At 37.0% G+C, this 24423-nt stretch overlaps 1 protein-coding gene across 1 annotated transcript; it reads left to right on the top strand.

The window, feature by feature from the left end:
• Window positions 1-261: 261 nt before the first annotated feature.
• LOC131395471 (5'-3' exoribonuclease 2-like) lies at window positions 262-24057 on the top strand. The gene is made up of 12 exons (XM_058527334.1): window positions 262-313; window positions 397-504; window positions 4616-4660; window positions 6107-6238; window positions 10729-10844; window positions 13235-13370; window positions 14878-14985; window positions 15077-15166; window positions 15832-15904; window positions 20441-20524; window positions 21725-21822; window positions 23950-24057. The coding sequence occupies exons 2-12, from the start codon at window positions 442-444 to the stop codon at window positions 24055-24057; spliced, it is 1053 nt and encodes a 350-aa protein (XP_058383317.1). The 5' UTR covers window positions 262-313; window positions 397-441.
• Window positions 24058-24423: the final 366 nt, after the last annotated feature.

Here is a 24423-nt window from a genome sequence, read left to right as displayed (position 1 = left end):
GGCAGCATTCCTTTTTGGTTGTAGTATTTGGAAAGAGAGCTCACCATGGCCAGCCTACCGCTCACATTTGATGTCGAGAGGAGCACTGATGACTGGGTCTTCATGTGCTTCTTTGTGGGAAATGACTTCCTTCCTCACCTGCCATTGTTAGAGATTCGGTATGTGTGTTTGTGTGGGTTTTTAAACTACTGTTGTAGCCTTCTTGCTTACAGTGCGTACTGGTCCTAATACATAATGTTTGTTTCCTGGTGGCACGGAAGGTGCAATTGACCGTTTGGTTAACATATACAAAAATGTGGTTCACAAAACTGGGGTGAGTTCATTCTTGAATAATTTCAAAACAGAAGTATTTGCTTTTATAAGAAGATCATTTTACATGTATTTTATCACTTACAGGGTTACCTTACAGAAAGTGGTTATGTCAATCTGCAAAGAGTACAGATGATCATGTTAGCAGTTGGTGAAGTTGAGGATAGCATTTTTAAAAAGAGAAAGGATGATGAGGTAAAGTGTTTCTATTGCAGTAGCTAAATTGCTCCTGTCTCTAATATGCTGTGATGATCCTGTGATTGTACTTTTAACCTCTTTGAATGCATTGTTATATTATTATAGTGTATCAAACGCCAATGTAATCATGAGTGGCCAGTGCTTTGATTATTTTATAAAGGCTGTGATGCTTGCTGTGTGGAACTGTGTATTGCACGCTGTGTGAATTGCACTGTAGTTTTTTTCTCTCTTCATAATCCTGATTAAGATAAAAATCCAAACACGTGTCTGATCAACGGGATGTGAAATGAGGGTTCCAAGACTGGGAGAATGCTGGGAATGAACTAGTGGATGCCATGTTTTATAGGAAATGTTGATGCTGTGGAAGTCAGGTGAAGACCTAGAAACTCTGTACTCTGGTAGTGGAGTGTAGGGGCCTCTGGGTTAGATAGCATCAGGCTAGGCAGAGGGTTGCAGCTCTGAGTAAGCAATTAAACATAAAAGAAAGAAATAAAATAATAAAGCACTTGGAAATTGATGACATATGATGGAGTGAGTGCTTAGGTGAGAAGTCCAGTCTGGCTTGGACAGTTGGGAGTGTGGTTGGGCCGTTCATGAGACAGCAAGCAGTGGGGGTAGAGCAGGTTGGGGTGAGGACAAGGTAGAAATTGAGGTTCATTTTGGAGATACAGAGTTGGAGGTGTCACAGGACACCTGAGAGGAGAAAAGTCCGTGAAGCAGTTAGATGGATATGTGTAAAGCTCAGGGCAGAAGTCTTTTGGAAGGAGATTTGAGAACATTAGCAGAATACTTCACCTCATGAGTGTGAAGTTGAAATCCCTGGAGCTTTGTATGGAGTTCAAGTGCCTCCAACAGAAACCTTAAGAAGCATAGATGTTAAGGAGAAAGGGGAGTCAGTTCTAGAGAGGTGGGAGGAAATCCCTGAAGAGATGAGAAGCCACTGGTGCTGCCGGAGGCGTCAGAGTGAGATAGGCCCCTAATCCATGGCCAGGGGTTCAGAGGTCCTGAAGAGTTAGTGGGGTGGAGGGGCAGTAGCCTGGAGGCAGAGTAGGTTGCAGGGTGATTGTGCAAGAGTGGCAAGGGAGGCAAGCAGTGGGTAAAATGAGCAGATAGTAGCTTTTTAGAAAGAGAGTGAAGGAAATCCTTTTAGAAACTGATTTTATAAAAAGTCATATGGCTATTTTGAGCAAATAGCAACATAATAATATTGCTACATTGCTTCATTATCTCCTAACAGATTAAAACATGTCATTGCATCTGACAAGATTTTATATTTTCTTCAGCTTTGTATGCTATAGCTAGTGATCTCTTTTTTAGAACCTTGGGTACCATTTTATATACCAGTGTGAGTAGACTGTAAGTGTTCTTTTTAAAGCCTTTGGTACTTGGTAATGTTCTGTGATAGCAAGAATTTTTCACATGTAAAATTTAAATAGCATAACTGACTTTGTCTAGGATATCAAATGTCTATCAGGACAGCCATTTTTAACTAAGCTTTCAACAATTATGGTGGCTCAACCTGACCTGCTGCTATTTAGGCTTAAGAAAAAACTACACAGACGGTGTAGTACTTGGTGTAAAAGCCTCACGTTAGAACAGTCCTTTTATGTGGTTTTAGGTTACTCTGTACTATTAAGTATTGGTGATATTTGCCATTAGAGTGGGATGTATGGGATTTGATAGATACCAGAGTGCTTCAGATTTGAGTACTAAAGTTTCCAGCTGGCCTGGCAGAGAGGGCATTTTAAAGCTTTGGATCGTTTTTGGTATCCCTGACATCATATGATGTTTGTCAGCATAGTTGGACATCGGTGAAATTTATGAACCCTCAGAAATTCAATATAATAGTATCTAGGTATGTGTATTTTCCCAGGAAGTGTGTCTCTGGCTTTTGACAGACTTCCAAAGAAGTTCACAGCACACAAAAATTAAAGATCAGTAAAGTCCCACCAGGTGTACCTATTTTGCTTATGTGTAACTACCACCCTTAGAAATAGGTATTTAACTGACCAGCAGAATACATGGTAAAAGAGGAATACATCAATATTTATTATTAAAGTTGAGCAGTTAGGTCAGAAATATGATGCTTTTTATGTTATGAGCTTTGATGTTTGCCTTTTGTCTTGCAAATCTTCTTCATTTATTCAGCATATATTTATTAAGTGTTTACCGTGTGCCAAATAGTATTCTGAGTGTTACTGATACAACAAAAAACAAAAGAAAAAAGCAGACAAAAATTCCTGACCTCACGGAGCTGATATTCTTCCGCGAGAGATGGACAATAAACACAAAAACTAAGTAAAGTGTGTAATGTGTTAGAGAGTGATAAGTGCTGTGAAGAAAAAAGCAGATGAGGAAATATCTGGGAAGGTGGACGTGAGGGCATTGCAGTTCTAGAAAAGATGACTAGAGAAGGCCTCACTGACAGATGACTTTGAAGGATATGAGGGAGTAATCATGCAGGTGTTTGCAGGAAGAGCATTTCAGACAGAAGGAATAGCCAGTGCAAAGGCTCTAGGGCAGGAGCTTACCCAGGATGTTCAGGGAACAGCAAGGAGCCAGTGTGGCAGGCACAGAGGAAGCAAAGGGGAAATAGTAGGGGTAGGAGAGGAGGTCAGAAAGATGGTGGAGGGCCAGATCTGGTAGGACCCTATAGGTCATTATAAGAACTTGAGCTTTCACTCTGCATCAGTGGAGGGTTTTGAGTATAAAAGTGACAAGATCTGACACATATTATAAAAGGATCACTCTAGCTGCCCTGTTGAGACTAACTGTATGGAGGCAAAGATAGAAACAGTGAGCCCAATTAGACTCTTTTGCGATAATCCAAGGGAGCCAACATGGTGGCAGTGGAGATTGATAAGAGGTAATTGGATTCTGAACATGTTTTGAAGGTAAAACTAGTGGATTTGGCTGGTGAATTAAATGCTAGGGGTGAGAGAAGGAAAGCTATTAAGAATGACTCCAAAGCATTTTGTCTGAGCAATTGAAAAATGGTCTGAGCTACTGTGATAAAGAAGACTGGGAGGCACAAAGCTAGGGGTGGGGATGCCATTTGGGGCATGTGAAGTTTGTACACCCAAGTGGAGATGTTGAGTGGGGAGAGGTCCTGACTGGGGAGTCATCAGCACGTAGATGGTGTTTAAAGCCGTGAGACTGGATGATTACTCCCATGAGAGTGAGAGGTCCAAGTACTGGGTGAAGAGGAACGCCAGTATTAAGGTGTTGGGAAGTTGAGGAGTGAGGGCATTCAGCAAGAGTGAAAGAGGAGAACCGGGTGAGTGTAGTGTCCTGGAAGCCAAGTGAAGAGCACGGATCAAGAAGGAAGAGTCACGGTCAGATACGGACTGAAAACTGTGTAATGGATCTCACAGTCTGTGGGTCATTGGTGACCTAGATAAATTTAAAGATGGGGCAAAAGCTTGATTAAAGAAATTGGTGGTGTTGCTGTCTTAGGAGGTTTTAAGGTCGTCAGCCACCATGTATCCAGCATTCAGCCCCTCTCCTGGCACAAAGCACAAATTTCAGATCTCAATAGGGTGTTATATTGCAGGTGGCAGTACTGACTTGGAAGTGATGGAAGTGCAGCTGCTGATAGAATGACGGTCAGTACAGGACCTGCTGGCCCCTGTTTCAGTCCACAGCAGCAGCCCTGGCCACCGTAGCTGTCGTTTCAGTGCCTTGATGCTCACAGAAACTTGGGCGTGGGAGGAATGCTTTCTGGGGTAAAGGAGGCCTTTGAGTGGCCCAAAGTAAGTGGGGAGTTACTTATTTGTATTTTCTCCGTATTGGTGGGCTACTTGCTCCAGGGTAAAACAGAGGGTCTTTGTTATGACTCTTGCATTCTTTCCTGAAATGATATCAAAAAATATCTGAAAAAAATTAAGAGGCATAATTAAATTGTATCTAAACTCAATTTAGAATGATCTCTGTCTATCTAAAGTTCTGATAAGCAACATTTTGAACATATAGTCCATTGCCTAGTTTAATTAGTTACGTTTCTGGGGTCTTCCTTTAAAACTTTGTCTCCCAAATCATTCCTGGTAATGTTTAACTCTTACATTTTTGTGTAATTATTTGACAGAATATGTGGATTTTATACTTTTAGGACAGTTTTAGAAGACGACAGAAAGAAAAGAGAAAGAGAATGAAGGTGAGTTTTAATTAATTTCATCAGATTGGCAATAACATACATTTACAATTTGGGAGGAAGATAGCTTTTTATTCCTTATCCAGTAGTTTGTTAGGGACGTAATGTCTACCCAGCTGCCTCTTACCTGGAGAAAGAATGCTGGTGTCAGTTTTAAAGAAGTCCTTTCTAAGCTCTAGAGTCTGAGGGGATACACTTGATGGGCCAGAGGGGCCGGGTAGCACTTAGCTATTTGAATTTTTTCCGGTAATTGGGTATTGTTTTTGTAATAAAAATAGTTAGCTCTTTGTATCTTCTTGAAAGTTACTACACTCTGTCTATATCCTTGTCAGGTTACTCTTCCTAGAACACAACACTGGAAACTTTGTTGTTTCTCTGCTCAGAAATTACCAGTGACTCCTTAGTTCCCACAGAATCCAGTTCTGTCTTAGTCTGGCGTGCAGAGCATACTATGATCTGGTCAAGTTCTCACCCTGCTTTCCCCAGTTGTCTTCTAAATATACCAAGTCCCTCCTGACTCAGAGCATTGCCTTTGTTTGGTCCCTCTCAATGGGTTTCTGACTTCACGGCTCCCTCCCATCTTACATTTTCCACGAGGCCTCCCTATTGCTTCTGCTTGTAATCCGGGTTGAGCAGTCATTTCTTTTAACTCTAGTGCTTCTCGCTTGTGATATTTGTTTTCTTAGTTAATTGCATAACACTTTATACTCACTTAACTTCTTAAGTTTTTGTTTTTCTTGTCTTCCTTACTGGATTTTAAACAAATGGAATTTGGGGACTACCTTTTATTATTATATTTTATTAGAATCGAGCAATTTCAGGAACCTATAAGGGAGAAAAGTAGAGTTATTGATTGTTGCAGGTGGGTTCAAAACCACTTAGATAGGGAAGGGCATGTTTGATGTCTACCTTATGTATTATTATTTTCTTTCAGTCAGTGTCTGTTTAAAAAATATCTTTTATCAGTCAGCCATGACTGTCACCTACTGTAGCTATAATCATAGCTCTAACTAATTGGAAACAAAGAGTTAAATTCCATCAAGGTGAAGGATAAATAGAAGTTGTATTTCCTAAGTATAAATCAAACTCTTGGCTTATTTTTTTACCTTAATAGTTATCTTTATTTGCCTAAAATTGTGTCTTGAATGCGTTTTGAAATTGTAAGTGAACATAAGGGAATAACCTAATGAGATTTGAATAGCTTCTATGTATCAGAAAAGTGTATTATATGTACTTTCATAGCAGAGTTATTAAATATTACAGACTATTGTTTACAGGGTAAGTTACCATCAAATCAAACTGTAGACAACCTTGTAATGTTAACGGAAATCCATTTCGTCTTTAAAGAGATTACAGCAGGGACTCTTTTCCATTGCCTTCATTTCTTCCTGTCATCTAACTGTGTTGTGATTTAATTTTAATTTCTACATTCATTTCTGTTTATGTTAGAGAGATCAACCAGCTTTCACTCCTGGTGGAATATTAACCCCTCATACCTTGGGTTCAAGAAATTCACCAGGTTCTCAAGTAGCCAATAATCCGAGACAAGCAGCCTATGAAATGAGGATGCAGAATAATTCTGTAAGTAACTTATTTTTATGTAGCATTGAAGAGTGGTGACTTTCAGATGCCTCTTACAGTTGTGTGTGAATTTTATCACTTAGCCTGGAGTTATTTTGTTTTATAGTTTTTCTCAATTTCTTTTGCCTTGAGATATTTTTAACTCTGTTAAATCCTTATTAATATGAAAATATCTAAATGATGTGAAAGAAAAGAACATACATGTAAATGTGGATAGCTAAGTGGCTGCAGTGTTTCTCTAATGCAGTCGGGCCACAGTGCTTCCTGCTTCCCCAAAGGTACTGGGTAGTGTTGGTGCTAGAAGCATGACAGGACATCCAAATGTCTCATAGCTAGAGCAAGAGAAGAGGGTGGTTTTGCTACCGTATTTCCCCTTTCCTCCCAGGGATCAGTTATGGGCATTTTGCAGAATAGCATTCCTCAGTTTGTTAAATACAGGTACTCCTCACTGCCTAAACTCTCACTCTCCAACTCAGACGTGGAATATATCTGAATACATATTTTAAGGTAGCTCTCATTATCCACATTTTTTTTAGAGCTCTTTTTTTTGTTGCTGGGAAAGATTTGCCCTGAGCTAACATCTGTGGCCAGTCTTCCTCTTTTTTTCCCCCTCCTCAAAGCCCTAGTACGTAGTTGTATATTCTTGTTATAAGTCCTTCTAGTTCTATGTGAGCCGCCACCTCAGCATGGCTACTGTCAGACAAGTGGTGTGGTTCTGCGTCCAGGAACCGCACCTGGGCTGCCAAAGTGGAGCGCGCCAAACTTTTTTGTGAGGGAGATCAGCCCTGAGCTAACATCTGTGCTAATCCTCCTCTTTTTGCTGAGGAAGACCGGCTCCGAGCTAACATCTATTGCCAATCCTCCTCCTCTTCTTTTTTTCCCCCAAAGCCCTGGTAGATAGTTGTATGTCATAGTTGCACATCCTTCTAGTGGCTATATGTGGGACGCGGCCTCAGCACGGCCGGACCAGCGGTGCGTCAGTGCACGCCTGGGATCTGAACCCGGGCCGCTAGTAGCGGAGCGCATGCACTTAACTGCTAAGCCACGGGGCCAGCCCTGAGCACGCCGACCTTTAACCACTAGGCCATCAGGGCTGGCTCGGTTACTCCCTATTTATAAACTCAGGAACTGAATGGATTTGCCTCATGGTATTCCTCCTTATTTGAACGTTGTAATCCAGACTGCAGAAGCAAATCGTCTCAGCCAGCAAGGCTATGCTCTGTTCAGTAGCTTCCTGTAATGGCAGGAGACCATGAGCTCAGAGCACCCGGCAGGGCAGCAGCAGGGGTAAGGGAACAGACCGTGAACTAATGTACACAGACAAAAGGTAATCAAAGCTATTGCTTATTTCAGGCTAGTAGGCACGAGAGAAAGAGAGAGTGTTGTAGAGGGAGGAAAGATGTTATATAAGGTACAATATCCTATGTAAACTTTTGCTATGATATATCCAAGGAAATTACGTAAGTTGGGATATTTAAATTTCATTATTCTAATAGTTATCCTATTGATGCTCAAATCCTTTATCACAAGGCAACCCTATATGTGAAATTTTTGCCATATCATGAGACTGGTTGAATTTATATTCCCATAAATTCACACTTAGAAGTTTTAGGACCTTAGATTAGGAATTTGGCAAGAGATTTTGCATCTTCTGAGAGAAGCGGCTGGGGTTTCTGTTGTGTTTTTGTTCTGTTTTTGCTTTCTTGTCTTATTTCTCACACCATTAACAGAGTGGGCTATGGAGAGTCAGTCAAAGGTTTTGCAGTGAGATGCTTGTGTAGAATGGAAAAAGCTGATGTCCATCATTTAAGATTATAGTGACTACCGTCCTCACAGAATGAACTGAGAGTGACTAGTATTGCTAAGACCACGTTGATGATAAAATGCTTTTTTCTTAATCTCAGGGAGGCAGGTAGGTTTAAACTTTGCCAGCTATGATTGCTTTGAGAAAGATTCCAATATTCAGGCTCCACAGGATTAGACTATATTGATTAATAATGTCTGCCATGGGAATAGGAATGGGGAGATTGGTGATTAGGTTGCTTATTTGATCCTGTCTTAATTCTCCTTGACACAGTTATTTCTACTGGAATCTTTGCATAGAGGAGTTTTCATCTAGAATGTGTTGAATTTAAGGAAATCATGAAGCCAAATGACCAGTTTATTTAAAGGAAGGCTTTACAGTTATGGATTTTTGCTGTGTTATTTTTTCTGAGCTGTTTGGGTGTGCTGGGCTCCAGTGCTTGACTGGTATCTACTGATGGTCAACATGGTTAGTGTTTTATTAGATAGCTTCTGTTTCCTCATAAATATGTTTTTAAATTTTGCATTCTGAAGTGTAGTTTCATTATATTTGCGACCATTCTCAGTTTAATAAACTTTGATTGCAAAAACAGCTTTTTAAAAAGAAATTTGAATGAATTGGTATGACTCTGGTATGTTTAGGAAAGAATATTTCTGAATACTTTTGTTAGTAGAGATAGAGCAGAAAAGAGCAGCAGATCTTTAGCATTAAAGAGCAAACAACTTCTTTTCTTCTTTTCTTCCTTTGAAGGTATATTATTTTTGTTGTCTAAAGATAATTTATATCTTGTTTGTGAATTTGGGAAAGATTGCTTTGCTTGCAACTTCTCTGTACTTAGATGATTGACAGGAATATCACTCTCCTAATTTAATCGAAATGGATTAGTGTTGTTTAAAAACTAATAGGGATGACTTACTGAATGGTTAACCGCCATGCACCAGGCAGGCAGCTTTGATGGTTTACATATATTGTTTCATTTACTCCTTGCTATAACCTGTAAAGAGATAGAACATTATCGTCCCTGTTTGACGTTGAGGTTGACAGAGGTTAAATAAATTGCCCAAGGCCATACAGCCGTTAAAGATTGGACTTGGTATTTCAGACTCAGATGTGTCTGACTGAAAATACCCATCTCATTTTCCAAGTACAACAGTGCCTTCCTGGATTTATTTTTATTCTTTGTGGTTTGTTTTTTTTTGTTTGTTTTTGGTGAGGAAGATTTGCCCTAAGCTAACATCTGTGCCCATCTTCCTCTATTTTGTATATAGGTGGCTGCCATCCAGTGTTTTAGGTCTGTGCCCGGGAACTGAACCCGGGCCGCTGAAGCAGAGGGCCCCAAACTTAACCACTAGGCCACAGGGCTGGCCCCTGTTTTCTTTTTTCTTTTCTTTTCTTTTTTTTGATAGTATTAGCCATACAGTATCATGAATAAAATTGATATTATATGTCTATTAAAGGAAAGTGTTGTGAGCTCTACGTGAAATATAGTTTTGCTTTGTTGTAACTTTTCTTGGCCTTTGGTGTGAACTACCTTCATGCTGAGGTTTTAGTTACAGAATCATTAAAATAGGCTCCTGAGTTCTCGATTTAAAAATAATTTACTCGAAATATCTAATATACTGTGAATAACAGAAGAAAAACTTTACCATGAAAACATTTTCTGCCACTTAGGTTTTTGGTCATTTAACATTAAAGTTGCAGAACATTTTAATTTTTGTGTGTGTGTGTGTGAGAAAGATTGGCTCTGAGCTAACGTCTGTTGTCAATCTTTGTCTTTTTGCTGAGGAAGTTTGGCCCTAAGCTAACATCCATGCCCATCCTCCTCTATTTTGTATGTAGGATGCCACCACAGCATGACTTGCTGAGTGATGTGTAGGTGTGCGCCCGGGATCTGAACCTGTGAACCCCGGGCCGCTGAAGCGGAGTGTGTGAACTTAACCACTATGCCACCAAGCTGCCCATAATTTTTTAGTTAAATATTAAAATACTTTAGGGTGCTACTATGTTCATTGAGTTAGGTACAAAGGGAAGATAATGGTAAATTTAAAGTGGTATTCAAGTCTTTGAAATAATAATAAAAGCTGCATTTTTCTAAGATGACTAATAGATTTTATTTGTACAATGAATTTTAAAACAACATGTATAAAATAGTTTAACAGATATCTGGCGGAGTCTCATTAAACTGTTGCTTTCTAGAATGGTTGTACTAGGTTGAACCACTTACATCTAACTTTATTCTCACCAGCATTGAGTATTTTATGTATTAATTTATATACATATATATATATTTTTCCCCTTACAGCTTTGTTAGTTAATTGGTGGAAAGTGATCACAAATTCATAACACGAGGGAACCACCAAAGGAAGAAAATGTTCAAGTCCTATAATTAAAAAAAAAAATCTATGAAATTAAGTTTTTCTTATTTCTTCTGAAGCAGTTTTTACCCTAATGTTCAAATTCTTTTGAGTTTAAGCGTAGGAGGCTTGGTACTATATTATTCTTTTTTGGAGAGGTGGAGTAGGCCAAGATCAGTCTTTATACTTTCTAAATATATTTACCATATCTATTTAATAGCTTTAAAGAAAATGTATTACTGTGAAGCATGGTGGTAACAGTAGTTGGATGTAACTTCTTATGTGAAATGAATAATTAAATCCTTCCTCTGTAATGTCATAATTGTCTACAGAGTCCTTCAGTATCTCCTAATACGAGTTTCACTTCTGATGGCCCGTCTCCGATAGGAGGAATTAAGCGAAAAGCAGAAGACAGTGACAGTGAACCTGAACCAGAGGATAACGTCAGGTGAAGCCATTTTTTGGTAGCACTTTGTTAGCAAATTGCTGAAATAGATGCCGTCTAATTAATGCTGTTTAGCTTAGAGCAGCAGTGCCTTCAGATGCTTGCCTGTGATCTTTTTATCCTCCAGTAATTAATGTGGAGGGTTAGGATAGTCAGTAAATTCCAGTGAGATGTGTAAGCTATAGCTGTTAAACCTAAGTATCTAGATTAGTATGCATGCTGGTTTTCGTCCTCCAAGCCACTTTTCCCTCTGAGACCAGGCACTAGATCGGCTAGACATGAAGTGTTTAGCTCTATGTGATCTGAATGTTACTGTTATGAGATTAAATTTTCAAGCTGCTTAACCCAGAAAGTTCAGTTACATTTGGTTACTTGATATAGTTTGTTTTAATCATCTCAATTGAAAAGTTTCTTCTTTAAAATGAAATATGCAGAAGGCTTTCGGTTAAGAGATAAATGTATTTTTAAAAACCACGAACTTGCATATGCACAACTATATTTCATGACAGAGAAGTTTCTCATTAGCTATATACTTAAAATTTATAGTCTGAAAATTGGAGTCTTTAATTTATACAGAAGTTTGAGATCATTATATAATAAGATTAACAGCTTCTTGTGTGATTAAATCTGGATTTGAACCCTGGGCTCAAGTGCAAAGGGCCAACAACCTCAATAATTGTAACTCATTTAGAATTTTGCAAAATGATTTATTTCAAAGTTAAACAGTAGTGGTTCACAGCTCATGCTTCTTTTATAGGATGTGGATGATGTGTTTGTATTTATGATTAGAAACTTCAGAAGTGTGATGTCTGGTTCTGTATTTTCCCAACATCTTTTGATGTCAGATTCAGAGATCTGTGGTGACTTGTGATTGAGCATTTACCTGATCTGAGTTTTTATCCTCTGCTTCTGCAACTCTTGGAGTATATTTTTTTGTTTTACCATGTAGCCATCATGATCAATATCAGCTTAATAGTTAATTTGATTTTTTTAGTACTTTATTGTTTAATTTTGGTGCTGAAGATAATCAAAGTAGAATTGCTTCTATCAAGAAATGCTTGGAGTTCTTAGCATTTATTTCATTAATAGTTTCTGTAAAATAGTGATATTCAACATTATGGATAGAAGATATTTCTCCTAATTGATGTTCTGTAAATCTTTTGCGTGGGGGCAAAGTTAAAATTGGTATGGTGTAGGGGCCGGCACGGTGGCACAGCAGTTAAGTGTATGCACTCCGCTTCGGCGGCCTGGGGTTCGCAGATTCAACCGCTTGTCAACCCATGCTGTGGTGGCATCCCCTATAAAGTAAAGGAAGATGGGCATGGATGTTAGCCTAGGGCCAATCTTCCACAGCAAAAAGGGGGAGGATTGGCATTGGATGTTAGCTCAGGGCTGATTGTCCTCAAAAAAAAAAGTAAATGAAAAAAATTGATATGGTGTATTCTGAAACATGACTGCAATTAATTAGTAAGATCTGGCACATGGAAGAAAAGAGCCCTTAATGGAGAATCATCCTGATGTTCTTGATCGTTCTTGATTTTTTTTTTAGTATTCTTTGGCATCTTTAAATCTTTCAGAGATTGAGAAATGAGTACTTCAAAAAATAAAAAATACTTTGAGTGAAAATGTGGTTTTTCACATTGTATTTTCAGTGATTAATGAAAATTTAGTGAATTGATGACCTCCTTCTAAGTTTTACCAGAATGTGTGTGTGTGTCCGTGTCCTTCACTTATGCCAACAACGCTTTGCTGAATGAGGGAGAAGGCCCAAGGATAGGGAGAGTAGGTATATACATAATTTCTGCCTGGCTTCTAGATTATTCTTTTTTAAAAAAGTAATTTAGTTGACTTTCTTTGTGTAATTTAGATATACTTTAACAAACTGAGGAACTTGAACTATATAAAATATCGTCAGTATTTGCCTCTTAAAACGTAGTTGTAGAATTGTTCTACAATCAAAAAAACATGTAAAACAGTATGAAAATCTGAGCAAACAAGTGTTGTGTATCTACTTTAATAAATGATTATTCTCTTTTTTTTTTACTGTAGTTTTGTAATGATCTTTCTAGAATCAATGTTTGAGTTTTTAACGTTTAACTATCTTTAAGTTGATAATAAATCCCGTGAAAGTGGACTTTTTAGAAATAATTAAATGAAGCTATGTTAATATTACTGTTTAACTCATTTACATTTTACCTGGCTATTAAGTATAAATTGATTTGGATGATAAATTGGTAGGTAGTTACTGAAAGTGTATTAATTCAACATGAACTGGCTTTGCCTGATTTTTAGGCTTTGGGAAGCTGAGTGGAAGCAGCGGTACTACAAGAACAAATTTGACAGTTACTGAAAGTGTATTAATTCAACATGAACTGGCTTTGCCTGATTTTTAGGCTTTGGGAAGCTGGATGGAAGCAGCGGTACTACAAGAACAAATTTGACGTTGATGCAGCTAATGACAAATTCCGTCGTAAAGTTGTACAGTCTTACGTTGAAGGGCTCTGCTGGGTTCTTCGATATTATTACCAGGTACAAAATGAATATTTTCCTCTAAATCTCTAGTTAATCACTTTAAGAAAATAGTTATTTCTATAATAGTGTGTGTTGTTGAGCTATATTCTGAAATGGAACCCAGACTCATATTTTCAAGCTTCCTATAAAGAAATTCATTACTTTAAATAAGATTTGTTTGTAAAGCCTTTGAAGCTCCTTAGGTGTTAATATATAAACGAAGCTAATTTTTGTTATGCTAAAGAATTTCAGCATTAAATACTGTGGTTGAGAGTACTTGGTCTTTAAAATTATTAAAGTTTATTGTTTTGTTTAATTAGAATAAAAAATAACAGTAACTAATACACAGTCGCTAAATGACTGAACAAAGGACAAAAGCCTGGAAAATAACTGGTAAGAATTTGAAAGGAATTTGAATGCTCCCATTTCCTCCATATAGTGTGATGTTACATGAAGTGCATTCTCATTGGAGTAATCTGTATCTGACTTAAAGCTTTTGATAAATGAGATGTCAGATTGGTGAGAGATTAGGCGGACATATAGGGGATTGTAGCACTGATAATACCTGGTTTCGTGCTTGGGGAGTGAAGCAAATTTGATGTGACTTGGGAATAGGTGAAGTTTGTTGGAAAGTAGAAAGTAATTTAATACACTAAGTATCAATTGTAAAATATTCTCATTTCGTGTTTTACTCCGACCCTCAACATTTTTCTCCCCAAAGCTCCCAGTACCTAGTTGTATATCCTAGTTGTAAATCCTTCTGGTTCTTGTATGTGGGACACCGCCTCAGCATGGCTTGATGAGCGATGAGTAGGTCCGAGCCCAGGATTCAAACCGGCGAACCCTGGGCCGCTGAAGTGGAACGTGTGAACTTGACTGCTGTGCCACTGGGCCGGCTCTGACCCTCAGGATTTTAATTCACTAGGCGCAGAGTCAAAACTCATTTCAGGAAGGCTTCTCTTTTCTTTGAGTATAACTTACTGTTTTTTCTTTTTGATTGGTTTACTTAAATATTTTTAAAGTAAAGAGAAAGTTGTCACATGAAAATATAATAGGGAATTGTAAAATGAAACTTTTGGCTCTTTTACTCTCAGTCACTCTTCTAGTGATGTCCCTTACCCACCTGTACACTCAGTGAGTGTCAGCTGCAGTTGTTCTTCATTTTATGTGATGATAGCAGCTCTCGAGTTGGAAAGAAATGTCACCAAACACATTTTAAGGATAAAAATCTTCACCAAATTGTGTTTGTTAATATAAGTTTAGTATTAACTACTGATTATTAAAGATGCTTTGCAGTATTTTGTAAATCAAGGAGCCGTTGATACGAAGTAAAAGTTTAGATTTAATCCAAACATCTTTTAGGACTCATGGAAAAAAATTAATATATGGAATGTATACCAAAAGTCATATGTTTTATCAGTAGAATATTATAGGTTGATAGTTTCATTTTTTTGTCTTTACCGTGTCCATCATTAACATAGATTTGTTTTTGTTGTTGTTTTTTGTTTGTTTTTACTGACTTTAGGGCTGTGCTTCCTGGAAGTGGTATTATCCATTTCATTATGCACCATTTGCTTCAGACTTGGAAGGTACTGCAGACATGCCTTCTGATTTTGAGAAGGGTACTAAACCAGTAAGCTTGAGTATTTAGAGCCATAACATTTGTAGAATTTTGGCTTAGATAAAAATTGTGTCTTACCTTAAACTTTTTTTCTTTCTTGCAGTTTACACCACTGGAACAACTTATGGGAGTTTTTCCAGCTGCAAGTGGTAACTTCCTACCTCCATCATGGCGGAAGCTCATGAGTGATCCTGTGAGTGTCTTGGTTTTTGAGTGTGTTGATAACTGGATTTTTGTCGTACATTTTGCTAGCACTAGTCACAATTGTTTTTGCATCTTATAGTTACAATAGTGAAGTCCAGAAACAAAGTAAAAGTATTTGGATTCTTCTGTATATTTTTTACTACTTTTTTTCCCCTGCTTTCCTTGGCCGTCAGTACCCTACCCAGTAAATAAAATTGATATGTGTTTGGGAGAAATTCTTATAACAGTCATTTTGTTCTCAGCATACCTGTAAGTCATTATTTTTATTGGTTCCAGCCATGTGTGGTGGGTACCAGAGCATGAAGGCTGGTTTAGCTGCAGTCACCACTGCATGTGTTTTGTGTCCTAGCTAGAAAGAGTGACACCCAGCTGAGAAGTAGGAATTATTAGAGTTAATAAACTCTTCACTGTCTTGGGCCCACAGTCGTCAGTTCTAAAATTCTTTTATAATAAGGCCTTTTTATTTTCATCTTTTAAAATAAAATTGTTAATTTTGTTTTTACTAGGCCCGGGATATCTTAATAACATTTTTTAAAAGGAATGAAACTTCATTTTCTTATCAGGCCTGATAACTCGAATGAAAGTTGTATCAAATTCTTTATAACAGAAATATGTGACTTTTGTTTTGAATCTTTGCTTTTCTCCCTGATACAGGATTCTAGTATAATTGACTTCTACCCTGAAGATTTTGCTATTGATTTAAATGGGAAGAAATATGCCTGGCAAGGTAAAATTTAGACATTATTCCTTTTTGTTAAAATAATTTTCTCCTTTTGGTAAACTGTAAGCAGACATGATTTATGGGATGAAAGAATTTCTGTAAAAGATAAGTATTTTAAAGATTATATGTGAAATTTTGATATTTTTTCATCTAACCTGGGATTAGCAATGATTAACAGTAATTTTAATAGTAGCATTTTGATAAACAGTAAATTGAGTTGAAATAGATTAATGATTATATCTTTTGTCTCCTTTGTGATTAATTAATGGGATGTGGGACATGCTCCTTCCATCAGTAGCTCATTGACACCTTGTGAGGTTGCTGAGAGTTGTAGAAACATGAAGTGTCCATGTGGAGATTCACTTATACTCCATGGAAACTTTTGAAACAAGTATTAGAAATTTAGTTTAAATACTTGGCATTAATCATTACTTAAAGTTTGTTTATTATTTACATATCTATTTTCTCATTCCTTCTGTTCACAGATTTTGTAAGAATGACAATATAAAATTAGTACTAAATTTAAGGTATTGTTGATCACTCACCAAATGTGTGAGGATGACTGAATGTAAAACACAGTGGAGAAGTCTCTCACACAGTGAGCCAACGATTATTTCACACCTAAGCCCCTTTCAGCAAATTATTTTAACCTTTTCTTCCACCATATATTTTTCTAGGATAATAAGCAGTTTGGTAAAATCATGTTTTCACTCTTTTTCCTTTATTATTCCCTGTGATGCAGATGACCAGTAAAATGACTCAAAGAGAATTGTGGCGCAAAGGGGGATAAATAATAATTTATAAATTGAAAATCATTATTTTATGAGATTTTAGGGTTGACTTTTGGTTATGTAGTAACAGAAATTTCATATTACTTTAATGGAATGATAATGAGAATTGCAACCTATTGATTGGGGTTGTGTAAGTGTTGTGGTCATATTTTGTTATATGTCAGTGGATTGGGGCCTTAGGTTGTTTTTGAACGTGTTTTGTGGAGGATGTTTTGATTAAACTGGAAGGAGAAGAGACACAGGAGAATGGGAGGCAGTAAAGTAATAGTATAAATACATAAATAAGTAAATATATTTATGTAAGTGTTTGTTAAATAAGTCCTTGCCTGGATTTTTTAAATAAATAAGTAAATATATAAGCATGCAGATGACTTGCTGAGTATATCAATGTAGTATAAATCATCCAGAGGAAAAGGAAGACAATGCACAACAGTTACAGTGTCTCCACGTCCTTGCCAAGATTTGTTATTTTCTGTTTTTTGATAGTAGCCATCCTAATGGGTGTGCAGTGGTGATCACTGTTTTTGCTTTCCGTTTTCCTAATGATTAGTGATGTTGAACCTTTTTTTCATGTGCTTATTGGCTATTTCTGTCTCTTCTTTGGAGAAGTATCTATTCAAGTCCCTTGCCCATTTTTGAATTGGGTTTTTGTTGTATTGTAGGAATACTTTATATATTCTGGACACTAATCTCTTATCAGATATATGATTTGCATGTATTTTCTCCCATTGTGTGGGTTGTCTTTTCACTTTGTTGATAGTGTCCTTTGATGCACAAAAGTTTTTAATTTTGATGAAGTCTAATTTTTGTTGGTCTGTTTGGTGGTGGTTGCCTGTGCTTTTGATGTCATATCCAAGAAATCATTGCCAAATCCAATATCATGAAGCTTCCTCCCTGTTTTCTTCTAAGAGTTTTATAGTTTTAGCTTACATTTAGGTCTTTGATCCATCTTGAGTTCATTTTTGTATATGGTATAAAGTAAGGGTCTAATTTCATTCTTTTGTGTGTGGATGTCCATTTTCCCAGCACCATTTGTTGAAAAGACTGCCCTTACCCCATTGAATGGTCTTGGCACCCTTGTTGAAAGTCATTTGACCATGTATGTGAGGGTTTATTTTTGGGCTCTCTATTCACTTGGTCAATATGTCTGTTCTTGTGCCAGTCAGTACCGAACTGTTTTAATGACTGTATCTTTGTAGTAAGTTTTGAAATCAGGAGGTGGGAGTCCTCCAACTTTATTTTTATTTTTTAAGATTGTTTTGGCTATTTGGGGTCTCTTGAGATTCCAGATGAATTTTAGGATGGGTTTAAACTCAGACCTTTAATATTTCTATATTTTTATGTGTTATACAAATATTTTTATTTATTAGACTGTAGCAAGAACACATCTTTCTTGAGGTAAAATTTAGTACTATTAGGAGATAGTCATTTCTGCATATGTCTTTAAAACTTATCGGAAGTCATGATAATAAGTAAGTTCTTGTCTAAGTTGAGTACATCTTTTTTTTTTTTTTAATTTATTTATTTTTTCCACAAAGCCCCAGTAGATAGTTGTATGTCATAGTTGCACATCCTTCTAGTGTCTGTATGTGGGACGCAGCCTCAGCATGGCCGGAGAAGCAGTGCGTCGGTGCGCGCCCGGGATCCGAACCCCAGGCCGCCAGTAGCGGAGCGCGTGCACTTAACCGCTAAGCCACAGGGCCGGCCCAAGTTGAATACATCTTAAAATGATAGAAGATAAAATATATCTGGGTACTTTTTCAACATTTATTGAACATATGTTCTTGCAATGTTGTGTTTTCATAATATTTGCTTAGTATGTATTAAAGGAATATAGCATAGTCATTTCAAATACTGTATTTTCTACATAAACAGAGAATTTAAGTAATTTGATCCAAGTCACACAGTGGCAGCACTGAGATCTGAACCTGGAGAGTATGACCACTGTGTTTACCTAAGTTAAGTATTACTAGTACTTGGGCTGCCTCTGTGTTGTTGAGAGGATTGAATGAGCTAATGCATGTAACATAGTAAATTAGTGGGAAAAAAGTAGGAAAAAGTAGCTGCTGTTGTCATTTTTACTGTCAGCTCACCCTCAGGCACGACCGTCATCACATCTGGGTATAAGACATTCCTTCCTACCCTGGCCAGGAAGACTGGTTTGTCTTCCTTAAGCTTAAGCATAAGCTTAATAACCTTATTGCTGTCATTAGCACTGCAGGTTGCTGACTGTTTGGAGTTAGATTCTGGAGTTGATATTGAAGGGAAGTCTTTCTGATGATTTGTTTAAATCCTAAATCTAGTAGGTAGAAAACAGAAGCCAGATAATGTAGTTTTGCATGATACAGATTTTGTTAAGTGTATGACTAAATAAAACTTAACCACTGCCTAGGTTTTTTCTATATAAGTGTTTACCGGTAATTGATAAATAGCCTTACTCAGATGATGGATGTTAATAATCCTTGAAATCACTTTTTGGACCTTCAGAATTCACACTAGAACCTAGTTTCTTTTTAACTTTAAAAAATCTATATATTCCCCTACTAGGTAGTCAAATTGAACATGTTTCCTAATTTTGAAAATATGGTAGCTAAATTATTTAAAGACAACTTTGGAAACCTTTCATTTCTCATCATTTTAAGGGGAACAGTCACAAATACAGCAGTTTTGAGTGGCAGTGGTTTTAAAATTATTTGGCTCTAGTCAGCATTTCTTGTTATTTACCTTAAAATTTTTATTTAGCCAAAATACTATTTATAATATATATAATAATATACAGCAGAATATATATGTTTCAATAACTTTGCATGTTTTTGTAGTAATAGATAATTGTATTCCAGTGTGATTCTTTGAAAATTATGCGTGTAGGTCCAAATAATGACCTTAATTCCAGCACACTCCAGAGGACAGTTTTCAGCCTAAAAATGAACAGCCACTATTCTACATGCCCTCCCGGGGACAAAGTTATTTAAACAAGTCTAAAAATTTTTTGTATATAAATTAATTATTAGGTTTTTTTTTTAATAATTTTATTTATTTATTTATTTTTCCCCAAAGCCCCAGTAGATAGTTGTATGTCATAGTTGCACAGCCTTTTAGTTGCTGTATGTGGGATGCGCCCTCAGCATGGCCAGAGAAGCGGTGCATCGGTGCGCACCAGGGATCCGAACCCGGGCCGCCAGCAGCAGAGCGCGTGCACTTAACCACTAATCCACGGGGCCGGCCCTAATTATTAGGTTTTAAAATGTAAACAGAATACTATGCAATTTTAGAGCTGAAAGAGACGTTCCACATATTCCAGTTGAACAGACCTTCTGAGTATTTTGGTTGAATGATCTCTTTTTACAAAAGAAGAAACCAAGTCCTAGAAAGATAAAGGGATATGCTCAAGCCCTTAGGAGATTACTGGCTTGCCCGAAGGCATCCTAGTAAATAAGTAAGGTGAGAACATAGACCGGTGTCCAGGTGGCCACTTGTGCATTTAATTTAAAAATTTTGTCATCACAGAGTAAAGATTCAGCAAACGTGGTTTTCCATATGAACCCTTTTAAAGATGGAAAACAAATAGAATTTTTTCTTCTACCACCACGGGGAAGTATTTCTATCTGAAATTTGGCTAAATAGAGTTCAGTTCCAAAATGTTTTTATATCAGCAGGGAAATTCTACTAAAAATGTTTATATGGACCAACGGTAGTTGAAATTTAGGAGATCCTAATAGCTGGGCCGCTTGGTGTGCATTTGTCTCCCCAGGTGTTGCTCTGTTGCCGTTCGTGGATGAGCGAAGGCTGCGAGCTGCCCTAGAAGAGGTATACCCAGACCTCACTCCAGAAGAGAGTAAGGATCATACTTCCACTTGGTCGACATTGAGTCTGTGTAATAGAGACTTTACATTTCCTTAATTAGACCTTTTTTTTCGTTTGTCAAATTTCCCATAAAGGCGGCATAAATCATTGATTTTACTTCTTTATGACAAAAGTTAACTTTGCTTCTTAAAATTTATTATCCATAAGTTGCATAGTAATTACATAAAATTTTTTAACTTACAAGTGTTTGTTAAGTTTATTAAAAAGCAATACTTCAAGAATATCTTCTGACTTTTTGATTCTTTTTTTTTTTTTTTTTTTTTGGTGAGGAATATTAACCCTGAGCTAACATCTGTTGCCAGTCCTCCTCTTTTTGCTGAGCACAATTGGCCCTGGGCTAACATTCGTGCCCATCTTCCTCTACTTTATATGTGGGACACCTGCCACAGCATGGCTTGATAAGTGGTGCATAGGTCTGCGCCCAGGATCCGAAACTGTGAAACCCTGGGCCACCAAAGTGGATTGTGCTAATTTAACCACTACAGCACCCGGCAGGCCCAAGACTTTGATTCTTGTATAATATGCATACACAAAAGTATTTTTTGCATGTTCGGAGGGTGTTATTAATTTCCTCCATCTCCCTTCTTCCCTTCATCCCCACCAAATAACAATAACTTTGCTTGAAAGGTTAGGTTGAAACAAAAGCATTTGCCCTCATATTGCTAACTTGAAATGTTATTTTACACAGAAAGTGGCATTTTGTCATTAATACTGACTGTTAAAAGTATTGGGAAATTGTAAAGCTGGGCTTTGTTGGAAAATTTATTTAATACTAGTATAATAAACCTATAGAAATAATTATGAACCATCCATAGAATAATCTTTGTTATTAGATGATGCAATTTATTTGTATTTCCTCAGAGAATGTCTATATGTTTCTTATAGTAAGAAACTAAGTTCTGTATAAATAAGAAAACTTTGTCCCTTATCTTGCAAGACTATATTCAGGTATCTTTTAGGGATAATTTTTTCTGATAGTCATTGATCTTCGAAACTTTATTGTCAAAGCTTTGTTTCTTCTACAGAGATGCATCACACGTTTAGGTCTATTATTTTTTGTAAACTTTATAATTAAGTTTTTAAAATTTAGGTGCTTCCTATTTTAGTCTCATAAAAGTTGCTTTTGTAGGTAGAATCGTTAGATCTTTATTCTTTTCTTACTTTCCCCCAGCTAGAAGAAATAGTCTTGGAGGCGATGTCTTATTTGTGGGGAAACATCACCCACTGCACGACTTCATTTTAGAGCTGTATCAGACAGGTGCCGCAGAGGTATGGTCTTTTCTGCCATCATGAAGTGTTTTCAGTTAGTATAATTATTTGGTTAATTAATTGAGAATGCATTTAAAAATTTTTGGTAAAGTAGAAAAAAATTTACCATTTTAACTGTTTTTAAGTCTATAAAATTCTGTGGCATTAAGTCCATTCACGATGTTGTGCAACCATCACCACTATCCATTTCCAGAACTTTTTCATCTTCCCAGATAGAAACTGTATACCCATTAAACAATATTAAACAATACTTCTCCATTCTCCGCTCCTCCCAGCCTCTAGTAATCCCTCTTCTATTTGCTGTCCCTATGAATTTGCCTCTTCTTGGTACCTCATATAAGTAGAATCATGCAATATTTGTCCTCTTGTGTCTGGCTTATTTCACTTAGCATAATGTATTCAGGGTACATCCATGTTGTAGCATGTGTCAGAATTTCATTCCTTTTATGGCTGAATAATACTCCATTTTGTGTACATACGCCATTTTGTTTATCCATTCATCTGTTGATGAGAACTTGGGTTGTTTCCACTTTCTGGCTGTTAAGAATAATGCTACTGTAAACATCGGTGTCCAAGTGTATGTTTGAGTCCCTGATTTCCATTCTTTTGGATATATAATCAAGAATGCACTTTTCCACAGCCAGTGGGTGTACCACCTGAACTATGTCATGGGATTCAAGGAAAGTTTTCTTTGGATGAAGAAGCCATTCTTCCAGATCAGTAAGCACTCATTTGTGTCTAATTGGGTCAACTAGGAGGAAGTTTAGTTAGCATCTTTTTCCTTGTTGCCTAAATGTTTTATTTTCTAGTAATAGTGAGGAAACAAAATAACAACAACAGAAATCTGCTGGGCTAAAAAAGACTTGGCATCAAAGCCCAGCTCTTCAGCATAGTAGCTCTGTCAGAGCTGTGACATGTCTGAGCTGTGACATGTCTGACAGAGCTACTATGTTAAAGAGCTGGGCTTTGATGCCAAGTGCAGGGAGCCCTGGAGGTCCCTAGGGAGATCCACAAGGTCAAAACTATTTCCATAATAATGCTAAGATGTTATGATCTTATTTCCTTTTGTTGCTCTCTTTCTTTCTTGAGTGTACAGTGGAGTTTTCCAGAGGCTAAATGTAATGTGATATCTCAAGGGACTGACTCAGAAGCAGATAAGAGAACCCATCTATTAAGATAGATATCAAGCCAGATATTAAAAAAATTTTCAAAAATGTAAAACAGTGACACTTCTCATTTATTTTTGTTTTACTTTGTAAAATAGTTTTTCATAAAAAAAACGTTATGTTGACTAAATATCTGTGTATGTTGTGTAATCTATTACTGTTATCTTTAAATTAGTATTTTTAAAAGATTTTCAGATTTCTTAATTAATTTCTTTTTTTCAATTAAAATTAACCTTAATTTTGAATAGGTAAATACTGATTGACATAACCAACATAAACAAAAGCTCTTTGAGGTCCTCAGTTTTTAAGAGTGTAAGGGGGTTCTGAGATCAGAGTTTGAGAACTGCTGCTCAAGGGTGTATATCGAGGAATAGAATTTTGCTAATGAAAGATGTATCTTCATCTTTTCTGGATAATGTCGGGTGGTTTTCCAAAGTGATTACACTATTTTATAATTTCAGGGACTGTTTGTGAGAGCTCTTGTTGCTGTACATTCTTGCAAACCCTTGAAATTGTCACTGCCTTAGTTTTTGTCAATCTAGTGGATGCCTATTGGCACCTTGTGGTTTACAGTTGTGTTTCTCTGATTCCTAATGAAATTGAAGGCCATGTGGTATATTTATTAACCGTTTGGTTTTCCTCATTTATGAAGTACCTATTCTCTTTTTCTATTCACTTGTCTGTTCCCCCAACCCCTCCTCATGATTTGTTGGTATTCTTTACAAATTCTGGTATAAGCCCTTTGCCCATAATAGTTTTCTGTTAATGAGCTTACAAACAAGGAAGATGGGGTCCTTTTTTAAAGATATAAATGATCATATTTTGTTGGTGCATTTTAATGATTTCTCTTTCCTAAAGCAACATCTTACTTCCATTTAGCAAAAAGGTTACAATTTACAAATAGATCATTCTTCTCTTCTTTCTCTTTAGAATAGTGTGTTCTCCTGTTCCCATGTTTCAGGATCTGACACAGAATGCTGCAGTCAGGTCATTTTTCCAAATACGTGACATTCGCCCAAAACACAGCTCTGAGCTTGCAAATAAGTTTAAGAAGACCTCCGATTCATGAGGAAATGGCAGCTATTATTCCAGCAGTGCTTTGAGATTGGAGAGTCCCTGTATTGCAGACCTCAGAGCAGAGCCTCTTGACTTTAAATTATGTGTATTGTTAAGGTTACTGATGTAACAAGCTTGTTTCTCAGCTTTCTGGTTTCCCCTGACAACTTCCAATTCTTCCTGGATTAGGAAAGTGGGAGGTAGGAAGTAGGAGTTCCTAGGGATAGTTTGCTATATAGGAGCAAACAGACCTCTACACCCCAGAGGCCCACACAGCGTCGCTGTATTATAACAGGTTGTTTTAATTATGTTATAGTTGTGGCCCTGCAGAGTTTAAAAAGCAGACTGTTATATACTTGATCTTGGTTAAGTTGAGATA

This window comes from Diceros bicornis, chromosome 31, assembly GCF_020826845.1.
Source record: "Diceros bicornis minor isolate mBicDic1 chromosome 31, mDicBic1.mat.cur, whole genome shotgun sequence".
NCBI lineage: Eukaryota > Metazoa > Chordata > Mammalia > Perissodactyla > Rhinocerotidae > Diceros > Diceros bicornis.
This window is presented reverse-complemented; position numbering and strand designations above follow the sequence as displayed.

Excerpts from the sequence above, each read along its gene's own strand:
- LOC131395471 (XM_058527334.1), top strand. The coding sequence starts at position 442 with ATGATCATGTTAGCAGTTGGTGAAGTTGAGGATAGCATTTTTAAAAAG. Across the intron at positions 505-4,615 it reads AAAAGAGAAAGGATGATGAG|GACAGTTTTAGAAGACGACA; the intron begins GTAAAGTGTTTC and ends TTATACTTTTAG. Across the intron at positions 6,239-10,728 it reads TGAGGATGCAGAATAATTCT|AGTCCTTCAGTATCTCCTAA; the intron begins GTAAGTAACTTA and ends AATTGTCTACAG.